The sequence below is a fragment of the Eublepharis macularius genome, chromosome 5 (assembly GCF_028583425.1).
Source record: "Eublepharis macularius isolate TG4126 chromosome 5, MPM_Emac_v1.0, whole genome shotgun sequence".
NCBI lineage: Eukaryota > Metazoa > Chordata > Lepidosauria > Squamata > Eublepharidae > Eublepharis > Eublepharis macularius.
The window spans coordinates 5088038-5112710 of record NC_072794.1 but is presented as its reverse complement, the minus strand read 5'-3'; the positions used below and the strand labels follow the sequence as shown (position 1 = coordinate 5112710).

The window sequence follows — 24673 nt, the reverse complement described above, 5'->3', positions numbered from 1 at the left end:
GTTTGACAATTTGAACTGGGACTTTATGTTTGCAACTATGGAACAGCTACAAATGGGAGAAAGATTCATAAGAGCAGTTAAAGAAATTTACAGAGACCAAAGTGCAGCAATTGTGGTGAATGATGAGGTGACTAAGAAACTGACTATAGGGAAAGGTACAAGACAAAGTTGTCCGTTGTCTCCACTGTTGTTTATTTTGGTATTGGAAATACTGATGATACAGATCCGAGAAGATGATGCAATCCGTGGAATAAAGATAAAGGACTTTTCCTATAAGGTCAGAGCATTTGCAGATGACATAATGTTAATTGTGGAAGATCCAATTGAAAACATGCCCAAGGTAATAGATAAAATCAAAGAGTTTGGAGACTTGGCAGGTTTTTTTGTAAACAAAAAGAAATCAAAGATATTGTGTAAAAATATGACTAAACAAAAACAACAGCAACTTATGGAAATAACAGACTGTGAAGTAACAAGTAAGGTAAAATATTTGGGAATCGAACTGACTGCAAAAAACATAGATCTATTTAAGAATAATTATGAGAAATTATGGACTCAAATAGAGCAGGACTTGATTAAGTGGAATAGATTGAAGTTGTCATGGTTGGGAAGAATCGCAGCAGTTAAGATGAATGTTTTGCCAAGAGTGATGTTTTTGTTACAGACAATACCAATTATTCGGGACTCTAAACAATTTGAAAAATGGCAAAGGAAAATATCGGAGTTTGTGTGGGCAGGCAGGAAACCTAGGGTGAAAATGAAAGTGTTGCAGGATGCAAAAGAAAGGGGTGGAATGCAACTGCCCAACCTGAGACTTTACTATGATGCAATCTGTCTGGTATGGCTGAAAGATTGGATGACACTGGAAAACCGCAAATTGCTGGCCTTAGAGGGATATAAAAAACTGTTTGGATGGCATGCATATTTATGGTATGACAAAGTGAAAGCAGATTCTATGTTTCTACACCATTATATTCGGAGAAGCCTCTTCACAGTTTGGAAGAAATATAAAGATTACCTACAGGAAGGAACTCCCTCCTGGGTGGTTCCATATGAAGTAATTGATCCAAGAACGGTCGATAATAAACAACAGTGTTTAACGTATAAGGAGATAACTCAAACAGAACTTTCTAAAGCTAGAATAAAGACACAACAAGAGTTGTCCCCAAACTATGACTGGTTTCAATATAGACAAATCAGAGATCTTTATTATTCGGACTGTGCGAAGGGAGGAATAAGAATGGAGAATTCAGAATAAGAGAAAGTAATTCTACAAGGAGATAAAAAAGAAATTTCAAAGGTCTATAAAGTGTTGCTAAAATGGTATACTGAGGATGAGGTAGTTAAAGTGCAAATGGTGAAGTGGGCTATAAACTTTAACAAAGAAATAACAATGGAGGCGTGGGAATACTTGTGGAAAAATACGTTGAAGATTACGACATGCACTAATATTAAAGAGAATGTTTATAAAATGATGTATCGTTGGTATCTGACACCAAAGAAGATAGCGCTAGGGAATTTGAACATGTCTAACAAATGTTGGAAATGTAGAAAACATGAGGGTTCTTTGTACCATATGTGGTGGTCTTGTGAGGTAGCTAGGCAGTACTGGGGGGAAATAATAAAAGTAATGAGTGAGATTTTACAATTTCAAGTGAATAAGAACCCAGAACTCCTGCTACTGAACTTGGGAATGCAAGATATGCCAGCACAATACAGGACATTGTTATTCTATATGACAGCAGCAGCTAGACTTTTGTACGCGCAGAAGTGGAAAGTACAAGAGGTGCCAACCATTGAGGATTGGATCTACAAATTGCTGTACATGGCGGAGATGGATAAAATGACAAGAAAACTGAGAGACCTTGACCCAGGGCAGTTTAACAAGGACTGGGAGAAGCTGAAACAATATCTGGTGAAAAAATGGGAGGTGGGTGGAGAACTGTGGCAGTTTGAAAATTACTGAAATATAATGGAAGAAGAGGGAAGTGACTATACCGAGGGGGGGAGAGTTGACTGAATAATTCTAAGCAAATACCATATTGGGTTATTATATAGAGTATTAGTAGTGCTATTATTATAAGAAATGTAAGGATAAAAGCTAAACTAAATATCTTTCTGACGTAAATAATAGTTGCAAAAGGGTGAATGGATACATATCAGTAGGTGAAATGTGGAAATAATAGATTGACTTATGTTAAACGAATATATGAATGGATTACTTTAGTTAAATAGCTCTATAACGGAGAAATTAGATAATTATATTGGATATGATATGTAAAAGGAAGTAAGGAGCAACATATATAGAATATAAGTCAAATAGATTGATTTATTATGAATACATGCAAAGTTTATAGAAGTATTAGAAAATATGTATAAGGTGGGGCAAATTGCTTGTCCCATATTGAAGAGAGTAGAAAGAGTAAAATAGAGTATAGGTGATCAGAATGAATATTATGGAAAGGAATCAGAAATAGCACAAATATGATAGATAAGCTTAGAAGAATTTGAAAGTATATTATAATAAATATAGTACAATTCATATGAGTAAAGGGAAAATAGATGAGGGGTTGGAAAACTGTTGGAAGTCAACAAAAGGGGGGGGAATGGGAGGGGGTTAGAATTGGAAATTTAAAGGAATGTGAGTGTAAATGATATGATATGATATATTTCTAATCCAATAAAAAATTTTACAAAAAAACAAAAAACAAAACAGAACCTGCAAGGTAGGACCTGCAGACTGAATTCCACAAAACAAGTACTGGGGTATCTATGGCAAAAAGGCCACGGTGCTAGATGCAGACTGAAGTGTTGCAAACCCAAATAAAGATATAATTTATAAAGTTTATTAAAAGAAATGCAAGAAAATACAAAATTATAGGAGTGTGCTAAATGGGTAAATAACGAAACTAATAACACTGTAATGGGTTTCTGTCCTAAACCAGATTACTGTTCAGCTAGAGCACAGAAGTCCAAGCACAATTTCAGAGTTCTAAGTCCAGAGAACAAAGGCAAGATGGTGTATAGTAACAGGCTTCCACCAGCAAGCATCTCAACAAGAATAGCGTCCAGAGACAAAGGTCTGATCCTTAACCAGGATCTGATCCTTAGGAAGGATAGAACTAGAATAAAGGTTCAAGTTTTAAGACTACCAGCTTGGCCTATCAGTGAAAGGCACGTGATGACATGCTGCCGCAGTTGCCAAGTCCGCACAGGTGGGAGCAAATCACTCTACTATGCATTAATGAGATGGAATGCAGGTGTGAAAACTGCCTTCCCTGTTCTGTCCTTTAAGCTCTCTGATCTTGCACCTGTTCCATCTCACTCTCTTATTTATTCTGGGAACTTGCAGTGTCATCCTGATTGCACTTTCCTAGAGATAAAGCGGTCTTTACTTCTAACTAGTTTCTAACTAGCCAAGAAGCCTGAAGCAAAGTGTGAATACACCAAGTAACAGGGTAAGCATAGTGAGTTTCTTGACAGCATACAGTTTTGGCGGCTGAATCCATAAAAAGATACTGCAGAGAGGTAAAAAGTGCCGAAGGGGGTAGCCACGATGATTAAGCAGTTGGGACCTCTTTCCTAAAGAATTTAGTGCTTTTCAGTTTAGAAAAAAGGTAGCTGAGAGGACACATGATAGAGGTTTATAAAATTATGAATGCAGTGGAGGGAGTTTTTTCCTCTTCTATGCTAGAGCCCAGTGACAGCCAATAAAGTTGATGAGCTGTATATTCAGGACAGACATAAGGATGCATTTCTTTACTTAATGAGTGACTTAAATGTGGAATTCACAGCCAGCAGATTTAGTGATGACAACAGGCACAGTTGGCTTTAAAAGGGGGCTGGGCATAATTCACGGAGGACTGGTTCACCAGTGGCTACTAGCCAGTGACTAGAGGGGGCTTCCTCATTCAGAGGCAGCAGGCCTCTAAAACCCAGCAACGGGCAGCGACATCAGGGTACGACCTTGGCCCCTTTATCTGTTAGCTGGCCTTCCAGGGCACCTTGCTGGCCACTGTGTGAAGCAGGATGCTGGACTAGATGGGCCACTGGTTTGATCCTGCAGGACTTAGGCTTTACTGTGGGTTTTTAAAAGCTTATGGTGGAATAAAACTTGTTGATTGTCAAGGTACCATGACACTCCTACTTTTTATTGTTTAACACAGCAATTATTATTGCTTTTATTGGACTCAGAGAGTAACCTCCTCTGAAATTTGCTCACAGCTTTAAAGTGATTTACTGCTTTTATTGCCACAGTCAGCAGGACTCCATTGCGCTGGGGCCAGGAGGTTTCAAGAAAAAGTCTTACCAGGAAATTGGTTTTAAACAGACCACTCGGTAGGAAAAAGACGGAAAGGGGCCAGAGAGCGAGAGCAAGAGAGATGGGTATCACCAACCTTGATCATGTACTCAATGCGGCTGTGGGAGTGCTTCTCTATGACTGATTCAATCCAGATCAATGGCTTTACCTGTGTGTAAAGAGGCACAACAGATGTTATATCACTGACTTCCAGGTTGTTCAGGGAAACAGATGAAGGGTCTTCAAAAATAGAACTTTGTAAGTGCCACAGTAGCCAGTTCTGATGGTAAACCAGAAGAGCACAAGAAGCACAACGACTCCAAGAGATAGTTGGCTTCGCTAACTAGTGATGGATGATCCCCTCATTTCAGGTCCCAACTGGATCTTCTGGTTGAGGGGGAAAGCTCTCGTTTTCTTCTCAAAAGTTCTTAAGGGCCTACCATTCTTTGTGGGCCTCAGCACTTTCCTGCCTGCACATCTAAAACATTTTAAAGAAACCTTTCAATGGACCACTCTTAACATTCCTGGTAATATATAATTAAAACAAAAACAAAACACACTCCTCCCCCCATGCTTTTTCCAAATTGTTCCACTATTACCAGATTGCTCCTATAGATGTAATTTTCTAAACCATTCATAATATTGGTTGTTGTGGATTTTCCGGGCTGTATCGCCTGTCAGACTGTGGCTAAATAAGGCACTCACTACAGGGTTCCCTTTAGAAGCAAACACAAGTCCATTGTTTGGAAAAGGAAACTTTACTGCAGAAAAGGTCCATTATAGTCCACTGTCCTGAATAGGAGAATCAGGATGGTACATGATCATTGTTACCAATGAAGGGCAAGCATAAGATACAGAGTAACAATACCCATCTGGATCAGCCTCCCCCCACAGTTCTCAAAACAACATCTCTCAGTCCTGGGAAGCTGCTCTCCTTCAAGGCCAATGCTTGGTGGAACGGTGTTAGACAAAACAGTCTCCTCCGGTGGGAATGCTGCCTGGGAACTGGTGCACCTGGGAAGAAAACACTCAAACACTAGAAGCATTAGAAAATGGAGTCAGTACAGTTTAGATGTACACTGGACCTGACATTCTGCCCCCCTTAAAACAGATCCCCCCCTGGCTTATATGGGTAGCGAGTATGAAAAGCTTTGGTTAATCTAGGAGCATGAACATGTGCAGAGTTCACCCATTCATCGTAACCAGAATCAAAGTCCTTCCATCTAATGAGGTAAAAAAGCTGATTTCGTTTGAGTTTAGAGTCCAAGATTTGTTGCACCTCATAGTGTATTTGGTCGTCAATCAAAGTTGGAATGGGTGGAGCTTTGACGTGCCATTTGTTGTCGGTGGGAGCTCTCTTTAGAAGACTGACATGGAACGTATCATGCACATGGCGCAGGTTCTTGGGCAAAGTTACAGCAACAGTCACTTTATTTATTATCTTGCGCACAGGAAAAGGTCCTAGGAATTTCAGAGCGAGTTTGCGGCTTGTTTGAGCAAGTTTTAGATTTTTTGTGGAAATATACACATGATCTCCGGGTTGTAATTCCCATTCGGCCACACGATGGCGGTCTGCGTATTTTTTGTAATCCAGTTTGGCTTTTTCAAGGTGTTTCTTAATAAGAGTCCATTGCTGCGCCGCCTCCCCCCACCACGAAGATACATCTGGCAATTTAGAGGAATGGAGAGGGGGTGCATCCAACGGGAAGGGATTGAAGTGAGTTCCGTAGACAATTTTGAAGGGGGCCTCCCCCGTTGAAGCGTGTACACTGTTGTTATATGAGAACTCGGCCAGAGGGAGAAGGTCCACCCAATTATCTTGTTGAAAATTGATGTAGCAACGAAGAAACTGTTCTAATATTTGGTTTGTTTTTTCGGATTGCCCGTCGGTTTGTGGGTGGTGGCTTGAACTGATGCCTTGTTCAATATTCAACATTTTCAAAAGCTCCCGCCAGAAGTTGGCAACGAACTGTCCGCCGCGATCCGAAATCACCTTGGACGGAAAAGAATGTAATTTTACGATGTGTTTTAGAAACAAATCTGCTAGTTTTCGAGCGGAGGGTATAGCAGTACAGGGGATAAAATGAGCTTGTTTGGAGAACAGATCTACCACAACTAAAATGCAATTATGTCCTTTTGAGATAGGTAGATCAGTGATAAAGTCCATAGATATTATTTCCCAGGGTCTGTTTGGCGTTTCCAATGGTTGCAGGAGACCCGGAGGCTTCCCTTTCCTGGTTTTGGCGCTGAGGCAAACAGGACAGGAACTAACGTATTGGGAAATGTCTTTGCGCATGCCCGGCCACCAGAATTGTCTTTGGATTAGGTGCAAAGTTTTCAGATACCCATAATGTCCAGCAGTGGGAGCATCATGACAGCGCTGCAAAACTTCCAGTCTGAGGCTGTCTGGGACATAAAACTTGCTCCCAGCTAACCAATCCCCTTGTGGGGATTGGGTCAGTTTGCTTCGCGGAGCTCTATCCCCCTCCTTCTCCACTTCAGTTTTAAGTTTCGATTTCCACTCTTGGTTGGCCGGGAGGGGCTGCTTGGCACGGCTGCGAGTAGTCACCACGCCCCCAAGTTGAGTAGGCGAGAAGACCGTGTCGACAGTCTCCTCCCGTTTGCTCTTATGTTGGGGCATGCGCGATAGGGCGTCTGCCAGAAAGTTAGTTTTGCCCGGGAGATAATTTAGAGTGAAGTTGAATTTGGAAAAGAATTCCGCCCATCGCAATTGCTTGGCATTCAGTCTGCGTGGGCTTCGGAGGGCCTCCAGATTTTTATGATCCGTCCAGACCTCGAAAGGGTATCGCGCCCCCTCCAGCCAATGTCTCCAGTTAGTAAGGGCCGCTTTTACTGCAAAGGCCTCCTTCTCCCACACATTCCAATTCCTTTCCGCCTCCGAAAATTTTCTAGACAAGAAAGCACAAGGCCGCAGCCTACCATCCTCCCCCTTCTGTAGCAAAACCCCCCCTATCGCCGTATCGCTGGCGTCGACCTGTACTATGAAAGGGGATTGTTCGTTGGGGTGGGAGAGGATGGGTTCTGTTACAAATTGCTTTTTTAGACAATCGAAGGCCGTTTGGCAATTGGGGGTCCATTGCAGTTTGGCAGAGGGTTTTTTAGCTTGGTCCCCTTTATCTTTGGTTTTCAGCAAGTCTGTTAAAGGGAGCGTGATTTGGGCGAAATTTGCTATGAAGTCTCTATAGAAGTTGGCAAAACCCAGGAAGGATTGTAGTTCTTTACGGGTGGTGGGTGTCTGCCAGTCCTGGATCGCCTGTATTTTGGCTGGATCCATTTTCAGACCTTCTTGGGAGATACAATACCCGAGGTAAGTGAGTTCGGTTTTATGGAATTCACATTTGGACAGTTTGATGGGCAGCTTATTCTTCATCAGGGTGGCTAAGACTTTTCGTACCGTTTGAATATGTTCTTCCTCGGTGTCCGAGTAAATTAACACATCATCAAGGTACACCACCACCCCTTTGTACAGAAATTCGTGTAGAACTTCGTTTATCATGGACATGAATACAGACGGGGCTCCCGTCAAACCAAAAGGCATAACTAAGTATTCATATTGTCCGAGGGGCGTATTGAAAGCGCTTTTCCACTCATCCCCTGCCTTGATACGAACGTGGAAGTAAGCATCTTTTAGATCTAATTTCGTAAAGATCTTACCTTGGGCCACGACGTTGAGAAGGTCTCGGATGAGCGGTATAGGATAGGCGTTGTTGGTGGACACTGCATTCAAGCCTCGGAAATCTATGCACAGTCGAAGTCCCCCATCCTTCTTTTTCACGAAGAGGACTGGAGCGGCGTGGGGGCTAGCGGCTGGGCGGATGAACCCTCGTTGGAGGTTGGTGTCAATGAATTTCCGGAGCTCTTCGCGTTCATGGAGACTCATGGGATAAAGTCGTCCTTTGGGCAGTGAGGCTCCGGGTAAAATTTCTACCGCACAGTCCGTTCGTCGGTGCGGGGGTAGAGTATCTGCTTCCTCTTCAGAGAAAGCATTTAGAAAAGGCCAGTACGGTTCGGGTATTTGGTTGACTTCTTCTTGGGTGAGAAGGGCCTTTTCTTTATGAGTTGGATCTTCGCCCCAGTTTTGATTCCAACGGTGATTTTTGCAGTTGGTATGACTGAAGGTAATACATCCTTGTGCCCAGTCTATGTAGGGATTGTGATCACATAGCCATTTGCTGCCTAGAATTAACGGGTACTTGGCAGTAGAGCTGATGACAAAGGACCTCTTTTCCCAATGTTGTCCCATGCCTGTGATCACTGGGATGGTTTCAGTTGTTACAGGATTCATGTTGGTACCATCCATTTGCTCAAAGATTACTGGATTTTGTAGATCCCGAGTTGGTAGGACTAGTCCATTGACTAGAGCAGGGGCGATGATGTCTCTTGAGCAGCCCGAGTCAATAAGAGCTTGCACCCGAATGTGCATCTTCCTCTCTGGGTTAATTAGAGTCACTGGCATGAATAAGATGGACCCAGGCGGCCGGTTCCGTGCAGGGACGGGCTTAGGGCGGATCTGTCGTTTGGGTCCTTTCACGACAGATCCATTTCGTTTCCCGACTGGGGACTTTCTGGATTGGCTTCTGCGGTTGGGGAAGCGGGATCGTATTCCATGACTTCTTCCGCTTCCAGCCCTCTCTCCGAGGCTGGCCTTTGGGAAGCGCCGCGGCCTCTATTTGCTCGTGGTGCTGGAATCGGGCGTTGGAGCGTAGGAAACGGAGCAAGGGTTGGACGCCGTAATTGGAGCGGAGGTCTTTGCACAGGCCGGTAAGGGCATTGTGCTGCAAAGTGACCAGCCTGTCCGCATTGCAAACACAGCCCTTGTTGCCATCTAGCATCTCTCGCTCCACGGGTGGCGTAGCTAGCTCCCCGTGTTCCCCTTTGTAAGGTCAATGGTCTTCTTTGTCCCGTTTGTTATTGTTGTTCAACCAAACGGACTTCCAAAATGCGATTCTCTACTTCGCAAACAAGTTGGATCCACCCTAACAGCGTGGGGGGATTGTCTTGCATGAGGGCTCTGTCCAAAAGTCTCGGGTTAAGGCCTTGTTTGAACAGAATAATCTTGGTGGACTCCTCACACCTAGGGCACTTGGCTGCTAATTGCCGGAATTTTGTGACATAGTCTCTGGCTGACATGCTGCCTTGTTTGATGGCTTGCAATTCTGTTCGGGCCATGGTTTCTTCTAAGGGGTCTTCATATTGCGCTCGGATAGCATCCACTAACCCCTGGAGAGTATCGAGTTCTGGGGCCCCGACATTGTATAGTCCTACATACCAATCTGCTGCTTTGCCCTGTAAACGAGATCCAAGATGTTCGATTTGACTGGCCTCACTGCCGAAGAGGTGCCCCCATCGGTTGAAAAACTGTACCACTTGTACTAAGAAAAATCCCAGTTTGGAGGGATCCCCATCGAAGGTGGCTTCCAGCTTCACCCAGCCCATCGGGAGTTCTTGTCTCGGAGCAGGCGCTGGGTAGAAGTCCATCGGCAGTCTTAGTTGCGCCTGAGGCACAGGAGGAGGTAACTGGAGTCTCGGTCGGGGCAACGGTGCCGGCTGTACTGGCGGTGGTTGAACCGGCGGTGCCGGCTGGGGTTGGGCTGGCTGTGCGGGCGGAGGTTGGACCGGCGGTGCTGGCGGAGGTTGCCGTGGTTGCGCTGTCGGGGTTGGTCTTGGTTGGGCCGGAGGCTGCAGTGGCGGGCGAGCAGGAGGCGGCAGTCTCGGTCTGGCTGGTAACACGGGAGGCGTTGGCGGTAGCTGTCGAGGTGGAGGAGGTTGGTGTGGTTGAATGGAGATCGGCCGCTGAGGAGGGGGTTGGAGGTGTCGTAGTGGTGCAGGCCGTCCCGGTTGGTTCGGGGGTGGTAAGACGGGCTGGTCCTGGGGCTGCTGCAACGGTATGAGCTGCGGTCGAGGTGAGAGGGGCCGCAGCGGCGAGGGTTGAACAGGTGGAAGGCCGCGCGGACTTGCCCTTCCGGGCGTTGTTAATCTGGGAAGCAACGGCTGGCCTCTTGGCGCTGTTAGACCGTCTCCCGTAGGTTGCCCGACGGGGACAGTGTCTCGCGGTTGACGAGGGGCTCCCTCCTCGGATGGAGCCGCGTGTGCTCCCGCTTGGTCCGGCCGGACCGTTATAGGAGAAGTAAGAGGGGGTATCACCGGTGTATCACTTGGCTTTTCTTCCCCTTCCGTAGGCCTCTCAACGGGAGTCTCGTCTGGCGGCGCATCCCCTCCCTGGTTAGGAGGTTCGGTGGGGGTCTCTCCGGGTGGCTCAACCGGGTCATCCCTTCTCGGTGGAATTTCCTGCTCTGCGGGAAGTTCCTTGGGTTGCTCTCCCGATTCGCCAGGATAGGTGCCCCCCTCGCCGGTAGGTGACGGCCGCTGCTGGACATCCTCCACCGGATAGGAGATGACACTTTGGAGGGTAGCTATCTGTATCGCCATCTCTTCAGGAGACAGTCTTTCCCCTGCTCCCATTGCCGAAATTAAATGGATGGCATGAGCCAAACTTTCTTCCATATCCATCAGTTTAGCTTCTAACTGTTGCATTCGACTTGGCCCCGGTTGCTCGCTTATGGAACCTTCATTCGTTGCACTCACCGGGGAAAAGGGGCCCCAAGGAGGAGGGTCCCCTTGGACGACTCTCGATCTCGCGGCTAGAATTCCCTTGGCCATACCCGTCACGGCCGAGATGCTGGTATCCACCGCATAGGTGCGACCTTGTATCTGCTCCCAACTTTGTTCAGGGACCTCCGTTGGCTCTTTCCACGGAGCAAGTTCGGAGTAATCCCAACTCAGGGCGCCGCGGCGAGACGTGTCCCCCTCCGTCTGCTCGAACGTCCTGTTCCAATTTCGCCATGGTTGGCTGCTGTCTAGCTCCGGGACGGTTCCTAGGCTTCGGCGCCCTTCCATCGAAACTCGTGGATGGAGTCCACCTGCCCGACGCTCTCTGGTTTCTCGGGGTCTGGCTCCCCACTCCGACGGGGTGGGTACCGAAATCAAGGGGAGAGCGGTCGCTTTCGGCCTTGCCCCGAGGTCGGCTTCGGTCTCGTCCCGAGTACTGAGTTCGATGAGAGGCGGGGTGGAAGTGGAGGCTCCGGTTCCGTTCCCGGCTGCTCCCAGCTCCTGGGAGTCTTGGGCTTGCACGGGTTGCACAGGTTGATTGTCGGGAGACGCATACGGATCAAACAAAGGATCCCTGTCCGGGACAACCTTGGATTCCGCTGGGCCCGACTCAGACATGATTGGTAACAAAATGTCAGACTGTGGCTAAATAAGGCACTCACTACAGGGTTCCCTTTAGAAGCAAACACAAGTCCATTGTTTGGAAAAGGAAACTTTACTGCAGAAAAGGTCCATTATAGTCCACTGTCCTGAATAGGAGAATCAGGATGGTACATGATCATTGTTACCAATGAAGGGCAAGCATAAGATACAGAGTAACAATACCCATCTGGATCAGCCTCCCCCCACAGTTCTCAAAACAACATCTCTCAGTCCTGGGAAGCTGCTCTCCTTCAAGGCCAATGCTTGGTGGAACGGTGTTAGACAAAACAGTCTCCTCCGGTGGGAATGCTGCCTGGGAACTGGTGCACCTGGGAAGAAAACACTCAAACACTAGAAGCATTAGAAAATGGAGTCAGTACAGTTTAGATATACACTGGACCTGACATCGCCGTGGTCTTGACATTGTAGTTCCTGACGTTTCGCCAGCAGCTGTGACTGGCATCTTCAGTGGTGTAGCACCAAAAGACAGAGATCTCTCAGTGTCACAGTGTGGAAAAGAAGTTGGCAGGTCATTTATATCTACTCAGGAGGGGTGGGGTTGGGCTGAGTCATCATGTAAGAGTTTCCCAGGGTGTGGAATGCTAATGGAGGGAGGCTTCACTGTATCCTGAGGAGGTTCTTTTGCATATGGATTGGTGCTTGATGTGTTAATCTTCTCTGCAGGGCTATTGTCGGGTACAGAGTGTTTTGTTAGCTTGGTGTTTTTCAGGACTGGAAGCCATGCTCTATTCATTCTTAAAGTCTCTTCTTTTCTGTTGAAATTGTGTTTATGCTTATGAATTTCAATGGCTTCCCTGTGCAGTCTGACAAAGGAGTTGGAAGTGTTGTCAAGTATTTTAGTGTCCTGGAATAGGATACTGTGTCCTGTTTGAGTTAGGCTATGTTCAGCCACTGCTGATTTTTCAGCAGTATACAGTATACTCCTGCAGAGGTGAGGGGGTCCCCCTCACCTTAACAAGACCACGGCTATACAGCCTGGAAAATCCACAACAACCATCGTTCTCTGGCCGTGAAAGCCTTCGACAATATCCTCATAATATTCTCAGTTTAAATGATGAGTAGATCACCACTCTGTACAAGGGAGCTCACTGAGAACTACAACTCTTATAACTGAGACTTGTTAACTGGAGAAATTTGTCTGTCGAGCCTATTACTTTTGAACTGATTCTGGAACACTTTGCTTTTGTTAGATTCAGAGGAGTTAACTGTGTTAGTCCGTAGTTGCAAAATAGTAAAAAGTCCAGTAGCACCTTTAAGACTAACCAACTTTATTGTAGCATAAGCTTCCAAGACGCAGGCATAAATCTGACGAAGCAAGCTGTGGTTCTCGAAAGCTTATGCTACAATAAAGTTGGTTACTCTTAAAGGTGCTACTGGACTCTTTTACTATTTTGCTTTTGTTGTTACTGTTCTTATTAACAATGCAACAGTAATGGCCTTATTGCTGTTTCTTAAAACCAATTCTGACTTAGCAATCAATTTTACTTAAATTTGGCAACAAAGAATCCATGAAAATAGCCTTAAGGACTTTGCTTGTTATCTAAGATCAAGGTGCACTCACGTGGGTATTTAGGCGATACGACATCAGCTCAAACTCCCCATCAGGTGGGATGAAAGAAATGGTCCGGTCATTTTCGAAGCGTGACAGACGCACACACTGGTGGAACTTTACATCCTCCAGTTCCACTGATTTGCTTTTTCCACCTGTTAGGGAAGAACCCAATTTGCAGCAAAAACAAATAACGTACAACTGCTTAAGACAGCCCTCCTCCCATCAGGTGCTGTTTGCAAGAACACTAGCTACAGTACAACTCGTAGTTCACCCAGCAATAAACATTCTCACACTTTTATGTGACCCATTCCCCGCCACTACCTCTTTTCAAACGTGGAAAATCAAAGCTGAATTTCCCCAGGATTCTTTGTTCACAAATCTAGCCACACACCACAGACAAGTGCTACAAAGGTTTGCTTCCTAGAAAGGAGGAGCTGATATTTCTCTCGTGGCCCCACATGCCCAGGAAGGAATGGGGAGATGAACCTGGAGCTCTCTCCTCACATACACATTCCTCAGAAGCGGGGGGCGGGGGGGGCATGCTTTTACTCAGCTAGGAGGGCTGTACTGTAAGGAAGTGGTCTCAGGTGCATAAGTAAAGGGACAGAGACTATTGATTTTACTGTCTGTTGCTTTAAGTATGATCCTACTGAATGTTGTTTAATAGGTCAGTCTTAGAATTGCTTATGCTCTGTTTTAGCATTCTCCAACTCTGTACCGGATTCTTGCTAGCTTTAAGTCTCTGCATATTAACATTTATATACTTTATTACATTGTTTATTGAAATGTCTTTGAAACTGGCTGCACTAATTCACACTGTGTAATCCATCTTGCATTTCAGTGAGAAAGGTGAACTATAAATAACGTAAATAAATAGATTTTCACTGGAGGAACACAAACAAGGAGCTTTATGAGTCAGAGGCTAACAGAATTAATCTGGCCTAGATAATGTTTCTGCCGTGGGTGAGTGGTTACCTAAGCCCCTGAGGGTTATAGTTATGCTAGTCTTACTCCTTACTCCTGTGTTAGTCTCACAAGGCTCATGGATTTGAAAGAACAGAAAGATGCTTGTCAGGCCACAAGGGGGGGGGGGAGATGGAGACCCTTCTTCCATCAAGGTTCTCAAGATATTTACAGTCACCTGCAAGGACAGTCTGTTCCTCCCACCTCCACTTTCCAACAGGGAGACAAAGTTTGCCTAGCCTGATGCAATCTTCTGTCAGGAGGAACTCTTATCAGAACTCGTGCAGAGAGGGAGAAGAGAGACAAGTATCTGAAAAGTTGCTACAGACATACTCACGGCCTGTGTTGTCAAAGAGAACTTTATCATTTAAGCCAAGACGGAGTTCTGGCATTCCAGAAAGGAAAACCCTCATTTTGATGGATCCAACTATCTCACTACGCAGAACATTTCCATTGGCGCTAACCTAGAAAAGAGGGGAGGGAGACAGTCACAGACTATGGAAAGATGCATAAAATTAATTCACACACTGGCTAGGTTATGTTATTTGCTTTGCTCACTTTGTACTGGACCCAAGTAAACACACAGACACCCCTAGTGAGAGAAATCCCACAGATGTGGTGTGAAGTACTGGGTGAACAATGAATGGCTGGATTTGAGCATTCAGCCTTCTGCGTTTCCACCTTCTTTAGTGCTGATTTTATAGTACTTTTAAATACTACGCACAGAGACAAATCAGAAAAAGTTCTCCTAACGGTGGGAGATTCCAGTAACTGCCATTATAAACAGCAGGATATGAGTCCAGTGGCACCTTAGAGACAAGCTTTTAAGAGTCAACACTCTCTTCAGATACTGGATAAGCGAATCACAGAATTGGAAGGAGCTTTACAGACCTAGTCCAATCTCCTGTCCAATGCAGGAACAGCCTAAAGCATCCCTGACAAGTGTTTGTCCTGCCACTCCTTGAAGACTGCCAATGAAGGGGAACGTACCACATCCCTAGGTAGCCCATTCCATTATTGAATTACTCGTAAAGTGAAGAAGTTTTCCTAATGTCCAGCCGGTACCTTCACTCCTGTAGTTTAAATCCATTATTTTGAGTCCTATCCTCTACTGTCAATAGGAATAGCTCCCTTCCCTCCCCTGAGTGACAGTCTTTTAAATATCTACAGAGAGCAATCATGGCTTCCCTCAACCTCCTCTTCTCCAAACTAAACATTCCCAAGGCCCTCAGCCTTTCCTCGTAGGGCTCAGTCTCCAGGCCTCTGTATCCCTCATCCAGTATGCATGCTTTGTATTTTTGTTACTCAGGTGGAGAACTTGGCACTTGTCCGTTAAATCACATTCATAGTTAAATCTGCCCTCTTTTCCAATGTATTCAGATCTTGTTGAATTCTATCCGTATCTTCAAGAGTGTTTGCTACTCCTCCCAGTTTGGTGTCAACTGCAAATTTAATGAGTAATTCCTTCACACCCTCATCCAGGTCATTTATAAAAATACCGAAAAGCACTGGGCCCAGAACCAAGCCCTGTGGCACTCCATTGAAAACCTCCCTCCAATCAGACGTGATGCCATTGACAACTACTCTTTGGGTGCAGTTATCCAGCCAGTTCCCTATCTATCTAACCATCCTAGAGTTCAGTCCACAGTCTTCCAGTTTACCCATGAGAACTTCATGAGGAAGCGTGTCAAAGACTTTACTGAAATCCAGATAAACTACATCAATGGCATTCACACGATCTGAGCCACTGGACCCAAATCCTGATGTTCAACTGCAGACCAACATGGCCACCTACCTGAAACTATGACATTATAAACAATTTTTCAATCTGGGAAAATTTACAGCTGTAAACATATCAATATGAACAAAACACCTTTTGGAAGATCACCTTAAGTTTCTATCCTTCCACAAGTGTCTGCAGTATTACTGGATCCAGCAGAAGTATTCAGTAAACATTCTCCCTCCTCTTTGTCCTCATCCTGGCGTGGGTTTTTCAGTTCCAGCTTTCCCCTCCTGGCCCCATAACTGACACCAAGTCTTTCAGCTGCTGCCTGTGACAGTTTGATAAGCCAAATGTTTTGCAATTTTTGCTCTTGAGCCATTGGCATACAGTTTTCCTAAAGCAGCCACTGGACCTTCCCACCGTAAGAAAGGCTTTTTCAATTTACTTCTTGTTCCCTTGATTTACACCATGGGTGTTTGAGAACATTTGCATTGCCTTTAAGAAGGCACAGTGACTCAGAGATAAAACCACTTACCCACATTCTGAGTACCGGTCTGAGTCTACCAGCCTCAAGCAAGTTACTCTGAAGGATGGTCAGGCTCTTTTAAAGCGGGGGGGGGGGGGGCGCTCAAGGAACAGAACCAGGTGATAAGCAAGCCCCCTTTGTTAAGCCACATCCAACCAGGCAGGGTCTCCTGGATTTAGTCTGCACCTGCCAAATCATGCCAGCATTTATATTCTGGTTACACAAAAGGATCTCAGCAAAGAAAGACCTCGTGGAGTACACAGTACTCCACGAGGCCCAACTGACTGGTTGCCTGGCTCTACGCAAAACAGCTTCGTGTGCTCACATTCACTCTTAAACCCTTGTAAATAAATCAAGTCACACGTGAAATCTGCACCCACCAAGAGGTTCACAGATTCTATAACATCCAGGAACACCTCATTTTTTCGGTACTTGATCCCTTCAGATCGCCAAGATACGGCATTTGTGACAGTGGCAGGGGGACGCGGTGCTCCAGTGTCCAACTTGTGGCCTTCTTGAGTTATGTACCTTCACAAACCAAATGAAAGAGGATGAAAGCATTAATATCCTGGTATTTCATCCCTAGACTGGACAGGGAAAAAAAGAGACAACAGCCAAATCAAATCAAACTACACTGACACTTCTGGAGAAGGCAATTTTAATCACTTGTGTGCATGTTAATCTATGTGTAGTGTGTAATCTACAAGTGCATGTAATCTCCCATGTAGTCTGATAACTTATGTCAAGTTCAACGGTTGGTCAGGCATTGCATCAGATATTCAGGTCTGACTCTTAGCAAAAGAGTTCATTAGTGCAGCTGAAGACATAGCAGATTTATCATTCTTCAATCACAGTTGTGAGTTTAGACGTAAAACATTGCTTTAGGAGCTTTAATTAGGATTATCAAGATACATTCTAGTTCACCTGGTAGTAGTCATTTGAATTAATTGGCTTTAGGTTCCAATTATTTTATCCAGTGTCAAAGTTAAAAGAAAGCGCTTGTCTTAAACAAACCTAATCAGAGTGTTTTGAGTTGCATTCAGCTAAGGAAGATTTTAGATCTCCAAAATCTGAATTAAGCATAGATCTCTGTAGAGGGGATGCAAATAAAATAATCTATCACACCTGCACTTGAAGCAGTTTCAATTGTTACGCTATATTGGCTGGGTGATTCAGGGAGTATGGCTGCCTCTTGGCTTTTTACATCAAGTCAGAGGTTGCGGCCAATGGGGTTTAAGTCTCAGTTAATGCAGCCTAGAACATCTGCCCCCCCCCCACAAAGTCACCATGATGATATCAGTCGCACCCCCTCCCCTTTGCTTATATTATGGCTGGGACAAGTGGAGGGAGCTACCATCTTCAGATTTTAAATTTATTTATGGCTGATTCTGGTTTTTAATGTATTTAAATGGTTTATGTTTGTACTATTACATTGTTCTAACCTGCCCTGAGCTCACTTGCGGGGAGGGTGGGCTAGAAATCAAATAAATTATTATTGTTGTTTTGGTAAGGAAGCTCCTAGACCAGCCCCATATGGAGAACACAAAACATCTGAACAACTACTGGGCAGATTCAGCCCTTCATGAAGTTGATGGTGACTAGTAATTATAGACATTCCAGGGTAAAACTCATAACCCAGACATTTTTAATTTAGCTTCCATTCCAGTCAAACTGATAGGTGACCCTGGTCAGAAAACAAACAGGGAGGCTGAGACAGTGACGATTCTCCTGGACCTTTCAACCACTTTCCGTACCATCAATTCCACCCCAATACTTGGGATGGGAACTGGGTGCTCCGCCCACAGACCTCCTTAGATCAAAAGTGCCAGAAGATGGTCTTACAAAACCTGCTGCTTAAGTCGCAGCATTTCTGCCCTCACTTGCCATGCTATTTAACATGTATATGAAACCATTGGGAAAGCTCATTTAAGTGTTATCGATATGCTAAGGATGGACAGACAGCTCAGCTTATCTTTCCCATCAAATTCGACCCGTACAGATGGCTTGGAGACAAGAGCAGGGCTTTATGAAGGCCCATCAACGAAAGCCCAGCCCGGGCAAGAGTGAAGTGCGGTTGGTCGCTGAGGTCACCAAACACAAAGGATTTGGCCGGTTCTAGATGAGGTGGCCCTCCTCTCAAAAGGCGAGGTGCGCATTTGGGGTGCTACTAGGTCTAACTTTACAGGCATACATGGCATGACCCACCACTAACCAACTCTCAGCCACAACCCGTCCTAAAAAAGCATGCACTACCAACAGTTATCCACGCGCCAGTCACATCCAGGCTAGGCGGGACATTAAGACAATCTATGTGAGCTGCCTCTGGAGACTGGTTCAAAACAACAGTGGATTCAAATACGGCGGCAAGAAGGGAACATATTTTGCCACTAGCAACCAATGAGTTTCCAGGCACAATTCAAGGTGCTGGATGTTACCTTTACAGTTCTGAATCTGTCCGGCCTTACAGAGAGGACTGGCACCTCACCCCTCTCTGGCAATGATGTTCTCGGCTGTGGCTCTTGACATATAGAACCCCCTCCCTGCAATCATTCGCCCGGCACCCACGCTTTTTGGCACAGGGTTATGAGTCTCTTTCTTCCCTCAGGCCTCTGGTGGCACTTGCGTTTGTACACTGCTGTTTCTCCCTGTCTGATGTTACTGCTGCTGGGTTGATTTTTTTTTATGGATTACACTGTGTTATGAGTTTGTTTCTTATTTGGTACATGTAGAATTGTTGTAACCTGAACTGAGGAGCCTATAGGTTAAACAAAGAAGCTAACAAGGTATGAAACTGGACACAGACCTGAAATGGCTAACTCAAGCCAGCAGCCGCGTTCTTCTAGACTGAGTTCCTCCCAGAAAGGGCGTGCCCAACCCCCACTTATGATTCTCATGCTACCTGTACACCAAGAACAAGGACCTGCAGAGCTGGTACATTCTACTCCATTCCTACTTCTTACAGCAGAACTGTCAGATGTCATCAATGTACCCTCCGAGTCATTTGGGGGCACAGTTGGCGTGGGGGTTGGCCATGCCCTTTCTGGGAGCGGAGGAACTTAAGAGTCTAGGAGTGTCCTGCTGCTGACATGAAACGGCAGTTTTAAATCTATGTAGTTCCACAGAAATTAGCTTTGGCTCTTGCTTCATCCCTCTTGCCCTACTCTCCAACCAACCTCCTCGCATCAACACCATTAAATGGATACTCTCTCCCAGTAAAATCTGTATCAGCTATTTTCATCAACTATAACTTATGCCTCTCTGACTGCTACTAAAGAAATTAGAACCGCAACAGAATGGAACAGTCCAGGAGGGCACCTTTATAGTGGAATAGGATTGCCGTCCACTGCAGTGATTATTTGTAGGTATTCACTGCATTGTCTTATGCCAACCAATCCACTTTCTGCACTGCTATAGTATACTTTTGCCTTAGGTAACTTGTTGTAAGCATTGTTCTCTAATTCTCTAATCCTAGTCCTATTGCAATGCTCATGGTTGTCATACTGTCTGACTGCACCTGTGTTCTGCCTTGAGTCTCACTGAGAAAGGGAGAATATAAATAAAATAAGTAAGTTAATACTTACTCTTGTAAAATTTTACTATCAGTGGTTTGGGGGTATCCAAAATCCATCAGTTCATCTAAGAGCTCATAAATGATAACAAAATTATCTCGAATGCTCTCCTCTTCCAATTCTTTGAAGTATTCAGAAAACACCTGAAATATCCAAACCAGATGAATGAGGTCCCCAACTTTTAAACTAACACAGTTATGCAAGAAATCTAACAAACTTTCCCAGAAGATGAGCCTTGTTGAGGAAATTACAGTGAAATCCTAAGCAGAGTGACTCCAGTCTAAGCCCATTTCAATGATCTTAGACTGGAGTAACTCTGCTTAGAATTTCACTGTAAGTTGATAGACAAACATTCTTTGAAAGGTGGGGTTTCTGGCTCACCAGGAACTAGTGAATGAGAGAAAGATCAGCAGACTAATCCACATAATGTCACACACAGTGTCCTGAAATCCCCCCCCCCCCCCCCCGTTCAGACTTCTCTGGCTTTTGACTCTTCAGTTAGGCCTAGAGCGGTGAAGACTTGGGGAGGAAATCCTCTGGGGATTTCTTTCAAACGTTTCCAACAGAGACACTGGAAACTCTGAGGGAGCAGTGAAAAAAATAACCTATGAAATATTTTCTCTTTTTGAAGGAATGAAATGCTTCTTAAGACAAACTTTTTCTCATATATGGTAGGCTTTCCCCCCATTTTTCCAATGAAAAATTGGGAATTTGGGGCAAACACATTATTAAAGACTGCCATGCTGTTGTAATTTGCCGACAGTTTTACCTATTGTGACCATATGAGCATTTCTATCCAAATAATGCGCTTTCTTTTGTTTTCTACAGAATTAGTTTTCTAATTTTTATTTATACCGACAAAAATAATGATACACATGTTAAGGTAGCATAGGGTGCAGCAGTTTGCAACTATCTTTCAAGTACTGAGTTTATTTACCATTTTTATTAAAGAAAACAAAGGTATTTATATTTTTATTCCATAAAGGTGGCGATTTTGTCACTTCTTTCTGTTGAAGATTGTGATTTAGGAAAAGAGAGAAAATATTGGAAATAAATGACTAGCTATGCAGACAGCGTCATCAGGGACGGTTTGGTTTCCTGGACCGTGCATGTCAAATGGGTGGGGGGAAATGGGTTTGGCATTGAGTCTCAGAAGCCTGATAAGGAGGGCTTTAAATTAAATCCAGTGGGGGAGGAAGACAGAAAAACTCAAATGATGCCAATTACTGGACATCAGAGCACGAATGTTGGGCGGGGAAGGGCACATATGCAGGGACCTACCTATTCATTTGCGGGTAAGGAGAAAAACAAAACAGCCAGGGGGCACGGACACTCAGGCCTCTACACTAATGCAGAGAGGATGGGAAACAACCAGGAAAAAACGTGAAGTCTTAATACAGGAAGGGGACTATGACCTAATAGGCATTACTTAAATTTGGTGGGATGAGACTCGCAATTGAAATAATTGTTCCTTGTTTAAAAGGAACAGACGAAAAAGGAAGGGGGGAGTAGTAGTATTATATGTCACTGATGTATATACTTGTCAGTAAATCATGAATCTGAGCATGGACTGCTACCTGAAAGCCTGACCCATTCCGCCCACTACTTTAAAAACCGTCCTTAGACAAAAAGCATGTGGCCAACAATCTACTCTTTCTAGGCAAAGTGATTGAGAGAGCAGTAGTTGACTTCTTGAATAACTCTAGTACTCTGGACCCTTTTCAGTCTGGTTTCAGGCTGGGCTATGGGATGGAGGCAGCTTTGATGACTTTAGTGGATGACCTCTACGCAAACAAAGGCCATGTTTAACATTTTGTCATGTAGATCATTTGTTTTGTTTCTCTTGGTTAATGTGGGGGTTTGGAATATATGGGGCTATGGTTTAAAATGCAGGTCTCTGGTGAAAGAACGGGGGGATGTATAGGAAAGTGATGCGTGCAGTGACTGGTCCGTGGCTGTACCCTAGAGTGGAGCGAACTGCAGTTTTTAGTATTCATATATAAACAAAATCTATTTCTGGTTATGCAAAACACGTTTCATCTAGAACAAAGGATCCCTTTTATACCTCACAGCCTATACAATAAGTCAAACTGAGAGGGGAAGCCTTTGGTGGCACCAAAAAGTCTAAGAGAACACTAAGAAAATCAGGAGGCAGGCAATACAGGGGGCAAAATGATCTATCTTCAGCCTTTGATACAAGCAGATCACGCCATCCTTGTTGATCTCTAAGGTGCCACTGAACTCAAATCCTGCTGTTCTATAACAACAACAACAACATTCAATTTATATACCGCCCTTCAGGACAACTTAACACCCACTCAGAGCGGTTTACAAAGTATGTCATTATTATCCCCATAACGAAACACCCTGTGAGGTGGGTGGGGCTGAGAGAGCTCCAGAGAGCTGTGACTAGCCCAAGGTCACCCAGCTGGCTTCAAGTGGAGCAGTGGGGAATCAAATCCGGTTCTCCAAATTAGAGTCCTGCACTCTTACCCACTACACCAAACTGGCTCTCTCTCTTCTACAGCAGACCAACACGGCTACCCACCTAAAACATCTATCTTGCTGAAGCATTTGGAGGCAGAAGTAGGTGTCACAAGATGTGCCTTGGACTGCTTTAAATTGTTCCTCATAATATAGGCTCAAAGGGTTACTACTGGAGATGAGCGATCTTCCATGTGGGAATTATCTTGTGAGGTTCTCCTAAAGGCTTTACATAGAAGTTGAATAACATGGGGGATAATTCATTGCTGTGGAATTGGATGTCATCAACATGCAGATAACACCCAGCTCTGAATCTCTTTATCTAAATACCCTGGTGGTGCAGCAGAGGTCTTGAGATGCTGCCTGACATCTGTAGTTAAGTGGTTGAAAGCAAACAAATTGAAACTGAATCCAGACAAGACAGAACTGATGCAGGTTGGAAAGCCAGGGATACTGAAGGAAGAGCCTAGGAGTTATCCTGGATCCAGCACTGCTGCTAAAGAAGCTGCAGAAAATGCCTTATTCAAACTCAGTTTAGTCCAGATGACCACCTGGATCCACACCAAGGTAACATTAAGACTAGACTACTGTAATGCCCTCTACATAGATCTCCCTTCAAAGTCAACTCCAGTTGGTGCAGAATGCCACAGCTCAAATTATCAGGTGCTAGGCAGAGCATGCGTATTTACTCCCATCCTGCAGTCACTTCATTGGCTACCTATCAGTTACTGTGCTCAATTCAAGGTTTTGCCTATCACATAGAAAGGCTTTCAAGGCCTTAGTTCCTGAGATCGATGGGATCGCCTCCCTCCCTATGTTCCACCACAGCAGCTTTGCTCATTCGAACAAGGCCTTCTGAATATACCCCCTGCAGTTGAACTGAATCAACAGCTGCGCATACGCAAAAATTGTCTGTGTGCCCCTCCCAACTTATGGAACAGCCTGCCCGAAGAAGCCAGGAACGCTCCCCCTCTCTTGATTTTCTGCAAACTATGCAAGACTAATAGCACAACTCAGAAGGAGGGGGAGCTGAAAGCGACTTGGGCTTTCATATAGGATGAAAGGGACCCTTGCGGTCCCTTTCATCATCATTATATAGGATGTTTTCTGTTGCCCCAGAGGTTGGATTAAAATTAAATCAAAAGAGTTATCAGCTAAACATTAGGAAGCACTTCCTTACAGTTTCTCAGTGGAACAGGCTTTCTCGGGAGGTGGCGGGCTCTCCTTTGGAGGTTTTAATGCCCATCTCACAGTAACGCCGATTCTATGACTCAGTATGAACTTAGGCAGACCGTGAGAGAGAGGGCGGGAAGGCATAAGCCAGTTCTCAGCTCTTATTTCTTTTCCTCTGGGCACGAAGGGGGGGTGATGTCTATGGGGGAGTAGGGGGGTAGCTATGAATTTCCTGCATTGTGCAGGGAGTTGGGCTAGAATACCCTTGCAGTCCCTTTCATCATCATCATCATCACTACCACCATCACATTCGATTTCAGCTCTATGATTCTATGCCAAATAGTATAACTTGATATACGAAGTTGTACATTATGCATTTAAAGTTCTTAAATCTGCAAAATAACTTTAGGTTTGATATAAAAATAAGTAGTGGATGTGTTTCAATTATTCCCAACATCAGGGAGGGGCATAAAGGGGGAGAACAGCCACAGGTTCAAAAGTTCCAGAACATTTACATCTCTAGTCAGGCCCACAACAGCTTTATCTCACAGTCACAACCACAAAATCTCAAAGCCTCAACATCTCTCACAGTTGGAGCAAATACCTGAATGAACATAATGCTCACCTGAACAACCTTGTAGAGAAAGGAGAATACTAAAGAGACACAGGCGTTCTTCTTGGAAGTTGCAACAACTAAGAAACCATGTTCAGGAGCTTACATTCAAAACAGGGTCCTAACTTATTTCCCACAACCTACTTCCAGTCTTACTTTCTGTTTAAATGTTGGACCAACAGCTAAATAATAAGGCTGCATGATTCATCCACCATTATCTTGACTTTCTGCTTACATAGCAATTACATCAAAATAATTAAAAAACAGCACGAGTCTGTGCAAAAATTTCCAAATCACCAGCAACTGCCTTTTTGTCTTTCAGAGACACCATCTTCTTCATAGGCCTACGATACTAGGTAGGTAGGTGGGTGTTTGGATGGATGAGTGAGGAGCAAAGCAGCATATCAAAAGCACAATTCAACCCAACCACAGACTAGTCCACTGCCAAACCAGTGAAATGGGTTGCCCTTCTCTTGA

The 24673-nt window shown here is 44.7% G+C and overlaps 2 protein-coding genes across 2 annotated transcripts in view; both read right to left on the bottom strand.

Annotated features, from left to right (window-relative positions):
- TPM4 (tropomyosin 4) overlaps nucleotides 1-24673 on the bottom strand; it is a 258690-nt gene that overhangs the window by 174490 nt on the left and 59527 nt on the right. The gene's annotated exons all lie outside the window — the stretch shown is intronic.
- AP1M1 (adaptor related protein complex 1 subunit mu 1) overlaps nucleotides 1-24673 on the bottom strand; it is a 34487-nt gene that overhangs the window by 8264 nt on the left and 1550 nt on the right. Inside the window, exons 3-8 of the mRNA XM_054979397.1 lie at nucleotides 24209-24276; nucleotides 19939-20069; nucleotides 16738-16885; nucleotides 14446-14572; nucleotides 13155-13297; nucleotides 4398-4469 (exon numbers count right to left, since the gene is read on the bottom strand). Coding sequence (XP_054835372.1) covers nucleotides 4398-4469; nucleotides 13155-13297; nucleotides 14446-14572; nucleotides 16738-16885; nucleotides 19939-20069; nucleotides 24209-24276 — 689 coding nt within the window. The remainder of the gene's footprint in view (nucleotides 1-4397; nucleotides 4470-13154; nucleotides 13298-14445; nucleotides 14573-16737; nucleotides 16886-19938; nucleotides 20070-24208; nucleotides 24277-24673) is intronic.